The sequence below is a fragment of the Saccopteryx leptura genome, chromosome 2 (assembly GCF_036850995.1).
Source record: "Saccopteryx leptura isolate mSacLep1 chromosome 2, mSacLep1_pri_phased_curated, whole genome shotgun sequence".
NCBI lineage: Eukaryota > Metazoa > Chordata > Mammalia > Chiroptera > Emballonuridae > Saccopteryx > Saccopteryx leptura.
The window spans coordinates 321,746,532-321,763,244 of record NC_089504.1 but is presented as its reverse complement, the minus strand read 5'-3'; the positions used below and the strand labels follow the sequence as shown (position 1 = coordinate 321,763,244).

Sequence of the window (16,713 nt, the reverse complement as noted above, 5' to 3'; positions counted from 1 at the left end):
AGGCTTTATCCACTGCGCCACTGCAGGTCAGGCCAGATATATATTTTTTAAGCTAGAGAGAGAGCGTGAGAGATAGGGAGAGAGATGAGAAGCATCAACTTACAGTTGTTCATTGATTGCTTCTCATATGTGCCTTGACCAGGGGCTCAAGCTGAGTCAGTGACCCTCTACTCAAGCCAGCGACCTTGGGCTCAAGCTAGCGACCCTGTGCTCAATCTGGTGAACCCGACCTCAAGCCGGGTGAGCCCACACTTAAACTGGCGAACATCAATCCATTGTGCCACCACTGGTTAGGCTCAGAAACATTTAAAAAAATATAAACATAAAATTGGTGGTCCACATTGCCTTATAAAAATATTAATTAGCTCTAACATATCTATATAACTTAAAAGACTAAAACACAGGAAACCATTTGCCTTAAAATATTAGTTACTTAACTTAGGAGCTAAATATAGATATGGAAATGTACCTGCCTTTTTTTTTTTTTTTTTAAACATACTTGAGCACTTTTATTTGGTTTTTTTAAAGTCCTTCTCTTGTAATTGTTTTAAAGATTTTGTTTATTCATTTTAGAGAGGAGAGAGAAGGTTGGGGGTGGGGTGGGGAGCAGGAAGCATCAACTCCCATATGTGCCTTGACCAGACAAGCCCAGGGTTTTGAACCACAGACCTCAGCATTCCAGGTCAATGCTTTACCCACTGCACCACCACAGGTCAGGCGAAAGTACTTTTAAAAATATGAAGTATCTCATGTTAGCCTTGTAAGAATCCTATATGATAGGAAAGGTGGCATTATTTGTCATTCATAAAATAGAAGCTCAGAGAAGCTAAGTGACCTGCCCAAAACATGAAGGAACTTCAGTTATTTCTCCATATGCCAAGAAAAAGTAAAAGAACTCAGGATATTGTTTCAAGGATAAGAAAAAAGCCCTAATTCCTACTAGAGCTAGTAAGTCAATAACACATTTCAAAAGCAAGCAATTTTTATTTTTTAAGACTTTATTTTAGGAGAGAGAGAGAGAGAGAGAATGGGGAGGATCAGGAAGCATCAACTCCCATATGTGCCTTGACCAGGCAAGCCCAGGGCTTTAAACCGGTGACCTCAGAGTTCCAGGTCGACGCTTTACCCACCACGCCACCACAGGTCAGGCAAAAGCGAACAATTTTTTGAAAGCTACTTACTACTCCAATGTGGCAAAGTAAAACTGAACTTTGAGGATTGATATCAAGTGCTTTCTGGAAATGCATTTCTGCAAGGCTGAATTTTTCTTGCTTGTAATAAATCATTCCTAAACCATACCTGAAAATATAAAAGTATATTATTAGGGATATAAATTGTAATATAAACTGTGGCAGCTAACTTAGTTCAACTAATAAAAAATTATGTATGGAATCTATCTAATAAACCAGTAGAAAAATCGAATAATTATCAAAGTATTTTATGAGATTGACGTGCGGCCTGCTGTGCTAAGAGGGCCCCTTTCATCAAAGCATTTTAGACAAGTCACATTTACAAGTAAAAACAATAAATCAAATCAATCAGATAAAATTTGACAATGTGGGGAAAAAAGAAACCACAGCCTTAAACACAGTACTACAATCTAGAATTTTGTTTTAGAGAGAGACAGACAGACAGGGAGAGATATGAGAAGCATCAATTCATAGTTGCAACACTTTAGTTGTTTATTAACTGCATTCTCAGATGTGCCCTGACCAAGGGGCTCCAGCCCAGCCAGTGACCCCGTGCTCAAACCAGCAACCTTGAGCTTCAAGTCAGCAACCATGGGATAATGTCGATGATCTCACACTCAAGCCTGCGCCCCTTCACTTAAGTTGGTGAGCCTGCACTCAAGCCAGAAGAACCCACACTCAAGCTAGTGACCTTGGTGTGTTGAACCTGGGATCTCAGTGTCTTAGGCAACACATTATCCACTGCACCACCACCAGTCAGGCTACAACCTAGATTTTTTTTTTTTTAAGAGAGAGAAAAGTGAGGGGGAGGAGCGGGAATCATCAACTTGTAGTAGTAGTTGCTTCTCATATGTACCTTGACCATCCGGGAAGCCCAGGGTTTCAAACCAGGGACCTCAGCATTCCAAGTTGATGCTTTAATCATTGCACCGCTGCAGGTCAGGCTACAATTTTGATTTAATAGCTACTTGTTACTGATCATGTGTGTGCCAATAACTTTGTTAAATTCTTTATTTAAATTATCTTATTTAATCCTATGCAGGGATAAGGAAATAGGTACTGTTATTCACATTTTCTATTTTTTTTATGTGAGAGGAGGGGAGATAGTGAGACAGACTCCCGCATGGACCCCAGCCAGGATCCACTTGGCAACCCCCATCTGGGGGCGATACTTGAATCAACTGAGTTATCCTCAGTGTCTATACTCAAACCAACTGAGCCACTGCCTGTGGGAGGAGAGAAGGGGGAGAGGGTAGGGAAGAAAAGCAGATGGTCACGTTTCTTGCATGCCCCAACCAGGAATTGAACCCGGGACATCCATACACTGGGCCAATACTCTACCACTTAGCCAACCAGCCAGGACCTACTCACATTTTCAAATAAACAAACTGAGGTTTAGAGAGTTAAAATAAATTGTCCAAAAGTATACAGCTAATAAGGATTCCAACCAGATTCTTCCTTTATGATTCTAAAACCCTAAATTCCTAACAATGCTATTTCCATATTCTTTTTCCAAATCTGTATATATTTTATATCATTACAATATGTATAGTGTCATGTTCTGCTTCCCCTCTTCCCACTTACTGTATCAAAAACATGCTCCTGAAGACTTCAAAATTATAAAATTTAAAGGCTAAGTGATGGTATATTAAGTTTATATACAGGTATTTCTACTGAATTTTAAAAACATCAAATGAATATAGTGTGACTGATTTATATTGAGACCTTTCTTGGCTATAGTTAAATGAGGATGGGGAACAAGCATCAAATGAATAAGAAAAAAAGCATGCAATATCTGCTTTGAGTGGCTTTATCATTATAATGGTGTTAAGAGGTGAAGAAAGGGTATAAAAAGCTCTGTTCTTAATGGTGAAGGTAAGGATAATAAAAGGAAGACTATTTGACTATTTACTTTGGAGTTGGAATAATAAATTTACTTCATATTTAGTTACTTATAGTTAACTAAATATTTAATTCTACCCAGTAAAAAGCTGCCAGTTTGAATCTTCTTCCTTTTCCCCAAATGGGACACTTATTTTTACAACATAATGTTTGACACACTAAAGTTTTTTTGGGTTTTTTTTGGTTTTTGACATGGTAAAGTTTTTTAAGAATAAAATACAGGCCTGACCAGGCGGTGGCGCAGTGGACAGAGCGTCAGACTGGGATGTGGAAGACCCAGGTTCAAAACCCCGAGGTCGCCAACTTGAGCGTGGACTCATCTGGTTTGAGCAAAAATTCACCAACTTGGACTCAAGGTCGCTGGCTCAAGCAAGGGGTTACTCAGTCTGCTGAAGGCCCATGGTCAAGGCACATATGAGAAAGCAATCAATGAACATCTAAGGTGTCGCAATGCGCAACGAAAAACTAATGATTGATGCTTCTCATCTCCGTTCCTGCCTGTCTGTCCCTGTCTATCCCTCACTTTTACTCTCTCTCTGTTTCTGTAAAAAAAAAAAAAAAAAAAAAAAAAAAGAATAAAATACAGTCTGACCAGGTGGTGGCACAGTGAGTAAAACATTGTCTTGGGATGCAGAGGACCCAGGTTCAAAACCTCGAGGGTGCCGCCTTGAGCGTGGGGTCAGTGGCTTGAGTATGGGATCACAGACATGACCGTATGGTCACTGGCTTGAGTCCAAGGTCATTGGCTTGAGCAAGGCGTCACTAGCTTAGCTGGAGCCCCCGGGTTAAGGTACATATGAGAAAGCAATCAATGAACAACTAAACAGCCACAACAAAGAACTGATGCTTCTCATCTCTCTCCCTATCTGTTTGTCCCTCCCTCTCTCTTGCTTAAAAAAAAAAAAAAAAAATAGAGCAGAACAGACACACTACACATCTAAAAAAACAACACAAGTTCTATTAAAAACTAAATTCTTAAAATGTTACAGAGAACTTTATATTACGTGAAGAGAAGTAAGTTTGGGGAAGCTCTGTTTAATGTATCGGCAGAAGTACAAAACAGAGATATTACTTAATAAACCATGTAGAACACCTGAGTTCTAATAAACTTAATTAACTAGAACTCATACTTAATAAACTAGAACACTGCCAAAGAGCAACAATTAGTGGATAGTTTTCAACGTTTATTTTCTATTATGCAATGGGTGAATTATACTATTTCTCTCCACATTCAATCCTAATCACCATTTTAGCGTTCTAAGAAAAAAATAACAAAGGCCTGACCTGTGGAACGCGGTGGACCCAGGTTCAAAACCCCAAGGTTGCCGGCTTGAGCCCAAGGTCACTGGCTTGAGCAAGGGGTCACTCGGTCTGTAGTCCCCCGCCCCCCTCTTCGAGGCACATGAGAAAGCAATCAATGAACAACTGAGGTGCCACAATGAAGAACTGATGCTTCTCATCTCTCTCCCTTCCTATCTGTCTGTCCCTATCTGTCCCTCTTTGTCTCTGTACGCGCGTGCGCGCGCGCACACACACACACACACACACACACACACAAATTGTGGCATTTCAAATGCCATAGATGGAACTGAGGACAAGGCAATATATAAAGACAGTGATTCGTCATCAGACACAGATGAGGACAAGCTAGCGGATGGGAGTTTTGACAGGGATGAGGAGTTGCATGAATTTTATGATGAATAAAACTTGAGTTCAATAACTTTATGTAATACATTTTTTCCCCTGAATTTCAGGCCCCAAAATTAAGGTGCATCTTATACATGGGGAAATACGGTATGTATTACTCTGAAGTACAGGGGGTCCTCCGGTTACCACACAGTTCTGTTCCTACAACAGTGATGTAACCTGAATTTTGGTGCACCCTCGCCTAAGTCACTTACCTATCCTAACACAGTTGTAAAATCGTAATCTAGAACACAAAAACATAACTAAGCCACAGAAAAAGGAAAAGGACATAAATATACTGTAGTGTACAACTGTACTATGTATGCTTCCGCCACACGCAGCCAAACTAGTTTGCCCACATAGTCCATAAGTACAACACCAATGGAGTAAGCTGAAACATTCACATCTCAATTTATTTAAGTATTTATTATTTATGGGAGTGAGGGTCATAAATAAAACACCGTATGTAGAGATTGTTGTAACCTTAGGACTCCCATATTTAGTAATCAAATTCATAACAAAGAGATATCTAGCAAGAAAAATTACTAAGTATTACCATCAACAAGACATTGTCTTTACATTTCATTAGCACTTACCATGCATTATAATGTCTAGGATTGACTCTGATAGCATTTCGAAAACAAGCTAACGCTTTGTCTAATTCTTCAGTTAAGACAAACTCATGCCCTAATAGAGTATAGGCATAAGCATAATTTGGATCAACTTGGATAGCTCTCTGGAAAAATTTAATTGCAATATCATGTTCCCGTTGCAAACTGAAACAGTTCCCTGCAGCACACCAGGCCTTAAAAAATGGAAACAAAAATATCCACAATTAAAACTTTTGGTTGTTATCCTTAACAAAACCAAATCTATAGCTAAAATTAGAATAGCAAGTCAGAAACTGAAGAGTTTTGATACAGCCAATCCTCATTATTAACATTTTCCATATCGGCAAAACTGTCTAAAATTTAAAACCCAAATCAATACTTGTAGTGTTTTAGTGGACCCAAAATATGGATTATCCAACAGGCACATTCTTAGTTAAGGTAGAAAAAAAAAAGGGGGGGCGTGGCCCTGGCCAACTGGCTCAGCGGTAGAGCTTCGGTCTGGCGTGTGGAAGTCACGGGTTTGATTCCCAATCAGGGCACACAGGAGAAGCAACCATCTGCTTCTCCACCCTTCCCTCTCTTTTTTCTCTGACTCTTCCCCTCCTGCAGCCAAGAATCCACTGGAGCAAAGCTGGCCCAGGCGCTGAGGATGGCTCCATGGCCTCCGCCTCAGGCGCTAGAATGGCTCTGATTGCAACAGAGCAACGCCCCAGATGGGCAAGAGCATTGCTCCCTGATGGGCACGCTGGGTGGGTCCTGGTCGGGCGCATGCGGGAGTCTGTCTGTCTGCCTCCCCATTTCCAACTTCAGAAAAAAATACAAAAAATAAATAAAAGGGCAACTCTGCCTTCTTGTTTTTGCTGGTCAGTGACCAGAAGATAGACACTTTAGAGCAGGGGTCTCAAACTCAAATCAGCATGTGGGCCGCACTAGGTCTACAAAAGGCAACTGTTACGCAACACTTTTCTCACTGCAGTTGAAAACAAAAAAAATCAGTACAACAAGCACAATCGTACATGCAGTTTACTCAGTGTCACAAAACGACCAGAAACTGTAGTTCGCATCACAACTGCTGTTAACTAAGCTAATATCTAGCTAGGATGCTAGAGAAATGAAAAATACAAGTAGGCCCCAAGGCTTACTTAATTTTATCCAAAATATTTTGAACTTCGTGGATTAGTCTGCGGGCCAAACAAAATTGTTCAGCGGGCCGCATGCAGCCCGCGGGCCGCGAGTTTGAGACCCCTGCTTTAGAGAGAGGCAGTGCATGGAGTGCAAGAAGCTAGGGTTGTGGGACAAGATGGATGGTTTGAATCCCAACTCTGGTACCTGTTTGTATGGGGGCCTTAGGTAAGACACCTTAACACTTCTGCGCCTCAATTTTTCTTTTGTAAAATAAATACACTGTACTAGGCAGAAGTGTTTTTAAGATTGAAGATTAAAATCTGTGTGAGGTGGTTGGTGATGATGGTGTGTTTATTTCCACAAGGAGCAATGGGTATTTGTTAACTCATTGTTGTGACTACAGGACATAATTACCAAGGATAATAAGAACTGACTTTTAAATTCTAAGCTTAAATATGTTATAAAAGTACCAATAAATATTCTTGAGATGCACTTAAATATAATTCTTACAGGATTGCTTATGTCTTAAAATGACAAAGTTACTATTTTATTTCAATTTAAAATGAGCAATTTTCAATCTACGTAATTTCTGTTTACTGAACTCTAATCTTGTTGATAATAGCAATTTTAACATAGTCAAATCTCCATTAACCCTGAATGAGATATCTACTTTGTGATTTTTCTATTTGGGAACCTGTACCATCTATTTTAGGACTCTCTATTGCCTATAGAGAAGGGTTTGCGTGATATTAATGGTGTTTGAATTATTCGGCTCATCTCAATTTGGTAAGGGTAATCAAAACAAGAGCTGCATAAGCAAAATGTTTAGGTTAACATACCTCTGGTGAATTTTTATCCATGTCTGTTAAGTCTTTTGAAAGAACTGAAAGAGCAACATCCTTTTGAAGATGCCAAAGTGTTGTAGAGTAGATCTCCATGCCTTCGACTCTATAATTCTCAATTCTTCTAACCTCTGAGAATATTCTTTCAGCCTGAAATACAAAAACTAGTAAGGGGAAAACAAGTTGACACAATCTACATATATATAGGGAGAGCACTAGGTACCTTTCTCATAGGACCTAAATGCTGTCTTGTTTTGATGTTTACGTGGGTTAGTAATAACACAAGGTCAAATTGAGCAACTTTCCATGGCAAGTCAAATGTTGATATAATCACACTCACAGTTAACTTTTATACACAAGTCATAGTAGAAACATGAATTCTGAAAAAAAAACCTTAAGGTTTCACACACACAAAAAGAAAGATCTACTCAAAGTTATAATTTAAAAAGGACAAGTCAATTATTTTATTCTCAAAAAAGACATTTCAAAGTTTTAATGATGGCTTTACAGAATAACTTCCTCAGAAAAGGTGAGAAAATGACTTTTGTAACACAAAACATAATTTTGTACTGACTTTTATTAAGAGATTGAATTGAGGCCCTGGCCGGTTGGCTCAGTGGTAGAGCATCGGCCTGGCGTTCAGGAGTCCCGGATTCGATTCCCGCCAAGGCACACAGGAGAGGCGCCTATCTGCTTCTCCACCCTCCCCTTCCTCTCTGTCTCTCTTTTCCCCTCCCGCAGCCAAGGCTCCATTGGAGCAAAAAGATGGCCCGGGCGCAGGGGATGGCTCCTTGGCCTCTGCCCCAGGCACTAGAGTGGCTCTGGTCGCGACAGAGTGATGCCCCGGATGGGCAGAGCATCGCCCCCTGGTGGGCGTGCCGGGTGGATCCCGGTAGGGCGCATGTGGGAGTCTGTCTGACTGCCTCCCCGTTTCCAGCTTCAGAAAAAAAGAAAAAAGAAAAAAAAAAAAAAGATTGAGTTGAAAACTTAAGAGGAAAAACAGGTTTAGGCATGTTGAGCAGTGAATATACCCACTAATATCATACCTGCCAGGAACTGTTTCTATCTAGTAATTGCTTTATCCTTTGTAGCACTCTCTTGACTTAAGGTCCCTCCTCGGCTATCAGATCAAATTATTTCTTTACCACATTCATAGTTCCCAAAACTGTGCTTCTTTCCCCCTGAAATTTAAGACTTTGGGTATAAAAAACCAATTAGTTCCGCCAGACCAGGTAGTGATACAGTGGATAGAGCATTGGACTGGGACACAAAGGACCCAGGTTCAAAACCCCGAGGTTGCTGGCTTGAGCATGGGCTCATAGACATGATCCCATAGTCACTGGCTTGAGCCCAAGGTGTCACTTGCTCTGCTGGAACCCCCCACCCCCCCCACCCCCCGTCAAGGCACATATGAGAAAGCAATCAATGAACAACTAACGTGCCGCAACAAAGAATTGGTGCTTCTCATCTCTCTCCCTTCCTGCCTGTCTGTCCCTCTCTCTGTCTCTGTCACAACCAACCAACCAATTAGTTCCCATAATACTCAATTTAGTTCAAAATTCTGAAAGTCAAATTTAGTTTAGAATTCTTAGTGGAATGAAGATGACAAAAAATAAGAAAATTTATAAAACTTGGAACTTAATTCTTAAAAAATGGCCATATACTATCTAGGATAATCCCTTAAGTTATAACAGCAAGAGAGAAGAGAGTAAAAAGTTATAGAGACACATTTTTCAAATAGGCATTTCAAAAATATGCATCAGTTACAAGAAGTTAGAACTAATCACCAGCCAAATACAGGTTTTGGAAATGTTTGTTTCCAAATTTTTCAGAATCTATTGCTTCTTCTGAAACATGACTGTGGCATAGACAAGGAAAAAAAATTATAAAATTAAGTTGAAACAAAGGCTTTCTTTAGTTAAATATTTGGATCTATATCTGCCCTATAATTAGGGCAAGCAACAAAATTTATGTATTTTAAAGTACTTGTAAACCAATAAATTAGAAAGAATTCTGAAGAGAGCTTGCCAAACAGAGCCTTTTGCCTATGTACCAGTAAAAATCATAATCCAAACATGGGTCCTCTGGCCATGAATAAGGCTATCCACAACTCTTTTCTTTATTTCACAAAATTATATGAACAGGTATCTTCTGCATTTATTCTGTATCTGGAAGAACACTCAGCCCCAGATCTTTATAAGGGGAGGAAAAACCTTTTTCTCTGAGCACACTTAAAAAAAAAAAAAGTATCATACTTAATATCCCTTAATTTCCTTACCATGCTTAATTTTTTTCTTCATATGACTTATTGCTATCTATATACATTTATTGGCTTACAATCTTTTGTTAGAATTAGAATGTAAGTTCTATGAAGGCAAACAATTATCTGTCTAGCTACATTACAGAGACTAAGATATAATAACATGCTCAAATATATACTGAATAAATGAACTAAAAGAAGGCAAAAAGTAACATTATTAACCTTAAATAATTTATATTAGAGAAAGTATATTAATATATAGGTTTCTTAAAGATTATTTTTAAGTTTAGCGGGGGGATAAAATGCTTTGGAAGAAGTAGGGAGGACATTTAAATGAAAATTAGAATTTTCTTTGGCTTTTGGTTAAACATCCTCTCTTTTTCTAGTATAAATCAATTACTCAAGCAACAAATATGATTAAGATTAAAATAATAAGGACACTGTATCCTTGATTACATATAACTTTCTTGATAGTATCTCTCGTTTATAAAATATATTAAATGGCAAATATTCATATCAGTGGAAATATGAATACAGTAGAAATAAAATTTGTTTTTAAAGAGAGGCAGGGAGAGAGAAAGAGAGAGAGATAGAGAAAGAGAGAGAGAGAGATAGAGAAAGAGAGAGAGAAGGAACATTGGGCTGCTCCTGTATACGCCCTGATCAGGGAACTGAACTGGCGACCTCCACACTCCAGCATGATACTTCAACCAGCTGAGCTATCCGACCAGGGCTTAATTTTTATTGATTTTAGAGAAAAACAGAGAGAAAGGGAGAGAGAGGAAGGGGAAGGGAAGGATTCATTTGTTGTTCCACTCAGTCGTGCAATATCTGTTTGCTTCTCACGTGTTCCCTGACCAGGGATCAAACCTGCAACCTTGTGGTTTCAGGACAACACTCTTAAACAACTGAGCAAACCAGCAAAGGCCTAGTAGAAAGAATTTTGACTAGCAATATCTTTTAAATGGTAAATACAGGGGGTCCTCAGGTTACGACAATCTTGACATAAGACATTTCAAGTTTAAGATGCTCACTTCCATAAAAACTTTAAAAAATTGAGATGTGAGTGTTTCAGCTTATGCTGTTAGCATTGTACTTACGGACTATGTGGTTGAACTAGTTTGGTTGTGCATGGCAGAAGAATACGCAGTATTGTGGCATATGAGTGAGGTAGCTGGCATCCTCCAGTGCACTTACCTACGCCATTTTGGACTATTAAAAGCGCAGTTCTATTTGTGTTAGGCTAGGCCGCAGTGGTCGGCAAACCGTGGCTCGCGAGCCCTTGAGTGTGGGCGCAAAGGCCAGTTCAGGAGTACCCTAATTAAGTTAATAACAATGTACCTACTTATATAGTTTAAGTTTAAAAATTTTGGCTCTCAAAAGAAATTTCAATCGTTGTTCTGTTGATATTTGGCTCTGCTGACTAATGAGTTTGCCGACCACTGATTTACGTCAAAGTTTGGGTTACGTCACTGTTGTAGGAACAGAACTGTGTTGTAACCCAAGGACCCCCTGTATATATTTTCAGATCCAACTGAGTAAAAATGTTTCAACATAAGAATGTATGGATTACTTGGGTTTTCTACAAATCTATTTCAAGTAATCCTAAAGAATTTAAATCACTCACCCCTTAAAACAAGGAAGAACTATATAAATTATAAATACTGAGAAAATAATGATAAATATAAAAACATTACACAATAAATACTGACCTTTTAGATCTAATCTTGTCAAGAATAATTTTAATTAAATTTAAATTATGTGTAAAAAGGCATACATAACTGTTTTCTATACTTACTTGCATGTACTCCGAAAGTTCAAAATAGGCCCTTCCAATTTGGCACAGTACCCAACCAGTATTGTAGTGATGAGAAGGTAGGTGGCTCAAGATATTTATAGCTTCTTTGCAGTTGTATGAACACAAAGCTAAATAACCTTTCCCCATTTCACGAAGAAGGCTCATCAAACCTTCTAGGAGAAAACAATGTAGTAAACAAAGGGAAAAAGAAACAGTTTTCTAGAAAGGCTAATTAAAAAATAATTCATTAAAAATTCCAACATCGGCCCTGGCCAGTTGGCTCAGTGGTAGAGCGTCGGCCTGGCGTACAGGAGTCCCGGGTTCGATTCCCGGCCAGGGCACACAGGAGAAGCGCCCATCTGCTTCTCCACCCCTCCCCCTCTCCTTCCTCTCTGTGTCTCTCTTCCCCTCCTGCAGCCGAGGCTCCATTGGAGCAAAGATGGCCCGGGCGCTGAGGATGGCTCTGTGGCCTCTGCCTCGGGTGCTAGAATGGCTCTGGTCGCAACAGAGCGATGCCCCCTGGTGGGCATGCAGGGTGGATCCCGGTTGGGCGCATGCGGGAGTCTGTCTGACTGCCTCCCCGTTTCCAGCTTCGGAAAAATGCAAAAAAAAAAAAAAAAAAAAAAAAATCCAACATCTACTTAGAAAAAAATGAGACATTTTAATAAACTTATTTAAAATAAGTGAATAAAATAAAATACAAAGATATTTAGCATTTAAAACAGACCTGCTGCTGCTTTCTGTAGATTAAATGCCTGGATCTGAGGTGTGATTGTGGAGATTTTCCCTTCTGAAATAATGGAAGAGTCCAATTTTGTAATTTCCAGGCTATCATTTATGTTAGGTTGAGTTATTCCTCCTTTATTAGTTTTACCTTTTGTTTTTCTGTTTGGGATTTTAGGTGGAAACTTCATTTTTAATTTTTTGCTATTCTCCTGTAAAAAGGAGGAAAGCCCCACACTTGTTATACTCATGTATTTTAGACATTCCCCTACTGCTTTCTCAAATAGTAGATATAAATATATGCACAACCCCGAATGATATATATTTTTCTCAGAAGAAATTTTATAAAGACAAAAGTCTTCATTTAATTTTAAATAATTCTAAAAATAATTTATATTAACTAGTGATTAAGGTAAATTAGTACTAAAAGTTGCTTTTTGAAAATATGTAATTTTCATTATTTAAAAATAAAAAAGTAGGCCTTGGCCAGTTGGCTCAGTGGTACAGCGTCAACCTGGAGTGCAGGAGTCCCAGGTTCGATTCCCGGTCAGGGCACACAGGAGAAGCGCCCATCTGCTTCTCCACCCCTCCCTCTCTCCTTCCTCTCTGTCTCTCTCTTCCCCTCCCACAGCCGAGGCTCCACTGGAGCAAAGTTTGCCTGGGCGCTGAGGATGGCTCAATGGCCTCTGCCTCAGGTGCTAGAATGGCTCTGGTTGCAACAGAGCAATGCCCCAGATGGGCAGAGCATCGCCCCCTGGTGGGCATGCTGGGTGGATCCCGGTCAGGCACATGCGGGAGACTGCCTCCCCGTTTCCAGCTTCGGGGAAAAAAAAAAAAAAAAAAAAAAAAGTAGATATAATACTAGTTAATTGTCTCAAAGCATCATAATTGATGTCATAAAACTTGATCTGTATAAGCCAAAGTTAAAGATTGTCCATAATATTTGTCAACGGACCAAGAAAACATATCAAAGGCATAGAAAGACCCTCCAGCTGTGCAAAGAAATTTGCAAAGAAAACACAGTAAATTTCCACTTACTCTTTCCTCAATTTTCACCAATGGTAACATCTGACAAAACCATAGTACATCATCAAATCCAGAAAATTTGAGTTAGTATAATACTATTAGCTAAGCAAGAGATCTTATTTGGATTTTCATCAGCTTTTTATACGTACTTTTTTGGGTGTATATAATTCCACAAATTTTATCACATTTATGGATTTGTGTAATCAACTGTCACAATAAAGAAACAGAACTGCTCTACCAGAATACAAAGAAATTCCCTGTGTTATACTTAAGTAGTCAATACTTCTCCCCAGTCCTAACACCTAATAACCACTGACCTGTTCTCCACAATTTTGTCATTCTAACAATGTTATAAAATATGTATTAAAGGACCAAGAAAATTTACAAATGTTAGAAATGAGCCCCAAATTAAAAAAAAAAAATTAAAAAATTTGAATAGTCACCTAATTTATTTCTTAGAGATTGAATCATCGATGAACAGAAATACTAGAGGGAAAAGCATTACCTTGGTTGTAGAGCTGTCACTAGCAAAGAGTCGTGAACTTCTTCGAGGCAGTGCATTTGGGGGAGATGCGATAGTGGGGCTCAATACCTGAGGTGTAGTACTAAAAAAAATTATAGAAGTAGACATTAAAAAAAAACTCAGTTTATGACCATTAAGTTTTTTTGCTTTTATTTTTTATTAATTTTAATTTATTGTATTTACATGGATTCAAATGTCCTACTGAATATAACACCCCCTCCCCACACCCCCATGTCCCTATTTATACCCCCTTTGCCCCCCTCCCCCAACTCCCTTTTCCCTTCCCTCTGGGATTTGCTGTCTTGTTATCTGTATCTATGTGGTATGTATATATAATTTCACTAATCCATTCACCTTCTCTGATTCCATCCCCTCATCCTCCTTTCCTATGACAGATGACCATTAAATATTGCTTCAATTCAGGTATATTAAAAAATAAGCATTCAATATGTTTGTACTCTAAAGTTGATAAGTTTAGTTAGTGCTTTTCTTGTCCCTCTGTGAAAACTCAGGTTTAAATACTATTTCTGTTATCATAAAATAATGTTTATACCACAAATAATTACTCTCTTTGAAATTGTTAAATTCAACTTAAAACAATCCACCTAAAAATTCTGGATTAATGATAAACACATATATAAGCCAATTATCCCTAGCTCTCATTTACAGTTATAGCTAATTAGAGGAAAAGGAAAAGATAGCTGGACATGGACAGTCTAAATTTAGGGATATTTACCAACAAATACCACCAGGACAACTGATACTTGAGAAGTTATTTCCCTGTAAATTCAAATATCACATTAATGTTCATAAAGCAAAAGAAATCTAATAATCACTGGAATACATTTTTTTACTTTAAAGGCAAACTCTACAAGAATTCCATTCTTTTTTTATTTTTATTTTTTGTGACAGAGAGAGAGAGAGAGAGAAAGAGAGAGAGAGAGAGAGAGAGAGAGAGAGACGAAAAGGGACAGACAGGAAGGGAGAGAGATGAGAAGCATCAATTCTTTGTTGTGGCACCTTAGTTGTTCATCAATTGCTTTCTCATATGTACCTTGACAGGGGCACTATAGCAGAGCAGGTGACAGCTTGCTCAAGCCAGAGATCTTGAGCTTAAATTAAGCAAGTGACTTTGGGCTTCAAGCCAGCGACCTGTGGGCTCAAGCCAGCAAACTCGTGCTCAAGACAGATGAGCCCATACGCAAGTACGTGACATCAAGGTTTAGAACCTGGATCCTCTGTGTCCCAGTCCGACACTCTTATCTATTCTCCCACCACCTGGTCAGGCAAGAATTCCATTCTTAGAAAGCAAGCAAACTTAAAACCTAAAATTGGCTCTGGACAGTTGGCTCAGTCATAGAGTGTTGCCTGGCAAGTGGATGCCCTGGGTTCAATTCTTGGTCAATCACACAGAAGCGATCAACTGCTTGTCCATCCCTACCTCCTTTTCTTCCTGCAGCCATGGTTAAATTAGTTTGAGCAAGTTGGCCCCTGGTGCTGAGGATGGCTCATGGAGCCTCTATTTCTGGTGCTAAAAGTAGCTCAGTTGCTGAGCAATCGCCCTAGATGAGCAGAGTATTGCTAGTAGGGGGCTTGTTAGGTGGATCTCCATTGGGGTGCATGTGGGAGTCTGTCTCTCTGTTTCCTCTCCTCTCACTTAACAAAATAAATTTTTTTTTTTTTTTTTTCATTTTTCTGAAGCTGGAAACAGGGAGAGAGACAGTCAGACAGACTCCCGCATGCGCCCGACCGGGATCCACCCGGCACGCCCACCAGGGGCGGTGCTCTGCCCACCAGGGGGCGATGCTCTGCCCATCCTGGGCGTCGCCATATTGCGACCAGAGCCACTCTAGCGCCTGAGGCAGTGGCCACAGAGCCATGCCCAGCGCCCGGGCCATCTTTGCTCCAATGGAGCCTTGGCTGCGGGAGGGGAAGAGAGAGAGACAGAGAGGAAAGCACGGCGGAGGGGTGGAGAAGCAAATGGGCGCTTCTCCTATGTGCCCTGGCCGGGAATCGAACCCAGGTCCTCCGCACGCTAGGCCGACGCTCTACCGCTGAGCCAACCGGCCAGGGCCAACAAAATAAAATTTAAAAATAAAAAAAAACCCCACTAAAATTATCTAACTCAGCGGTTCTCAACCTGTGGGTCGCGACCCTGGCGGGGGTCGAACAACCAAAACACAGGGGTCGTGACCCACAGGTTGAGAACCGCTGATCTAACTGAACCTTTGTAGCTACAGTAACATTAAGATGAAGCCATTAGGATCCATATTACTGATGTCCTTAAAAGAAAAGGGAAATGTGGATACAGAGATAGAGAGGGAAGATGACCACATGAAGATGGAAGTGGATAACAAGTTAGGCTACCAAACTAAGGACTGCGCCTGGGGCTACCAGAAGCTAGAACAGTCAAGAAAGGACCCCCTCTAGAGACTTCAGAGGTTGTATGGGTCTATCAACACTTTAATTTTGGATTATAGTGTCTAGAACTGGGAGTAAAAAAATTTCTGCTGTTTTAAGCCATCTAGTTTGTGGTACTTTGTTACAGCAGCTGTAGAAAACTAATACAGGCAATAAAGGAAATAAAATGAAGTCAACAAAGAACATAAAATTATTAATAGTTGATGCTTAGCAGTTAGTATTATTTGTTTAGTTTTAAGTAAAAGATCATTCAATAAATTGTTTATACCTTCTATAGAATTAGCATATGTTCAGCCTATATAATGTTACTCTGCAGGAGACCTCAGGCCCCATCATAACCGAACCTGAGGCAATCTCTGTCACCTGTCTCCAAGATGGCACTCATGATGACACTTATCCTGGCATTTTAGAAATATTGAGGCTTTTTAGACAGTCAAGGTATATGCACATGTGTGATTTTTAAGACTTATGGTACAGGCCCTGGCCAGTTGGCTCAGTGGTAGAGCGTCAGCCTGGCGTGCAGAAGTCCCGGGTTCGATTCCCGGCCAGGGAACACAGGAGAGGCGCCCATCTGCTTCTCCACCCTTCCCCCTCTCCTTCCTCTCT

General features: G+C 39.8%; 1 protein-coding gene across 5 annotated transcripts in view; it reads right to left on the bottom strand.

The window, feature by feature from the left end:
• CDC27 (cell division cycle 27) overlaps positions 1–16,713 on the bottom strand; it is an 82,819-nt gene that overhangs the window by 21,548 nt on the left and 44,558 nt on the right. For 2 of the 5 annotated variants that reach the window (XR_010748854.1, XM_066363099.1), the window contains exons 10-15: positions 13,669–13,768; positions 12,142–12,349; positions 11,415–11,587; positions 7,354–7,506; positions 5,375–5,583; positions 1,182–1,299 (exon numbers count right to left, since the gene is read on the bottom strand). Coding sequence is in view for 4 of the 5 variants with exons in the window: in XM_066363099.1 (XP_066219196.1) it covers positions 1,182–1,299; positions 5,375–5,583; positions 7,354–7,506; positions 11,415–11,587; positions 12,142–12,349; positions 13,669–13,768 (961 nt within the window). In the remaining variant the exon portion in view is untranslated. The remainder of the gene's footprint in view (positions 1–1,181; positions 1,300–5,374; positions 5,584–7,353; positions 7,507–11,414; positions 11,588–12,141; positions 12,350–13,668; positions 13,769–16,713) is intronic. The other 3 variants (XM_066363102.1, XM_066363103.1, XM_066363101.1) reach the window with 3 other exon arrangements.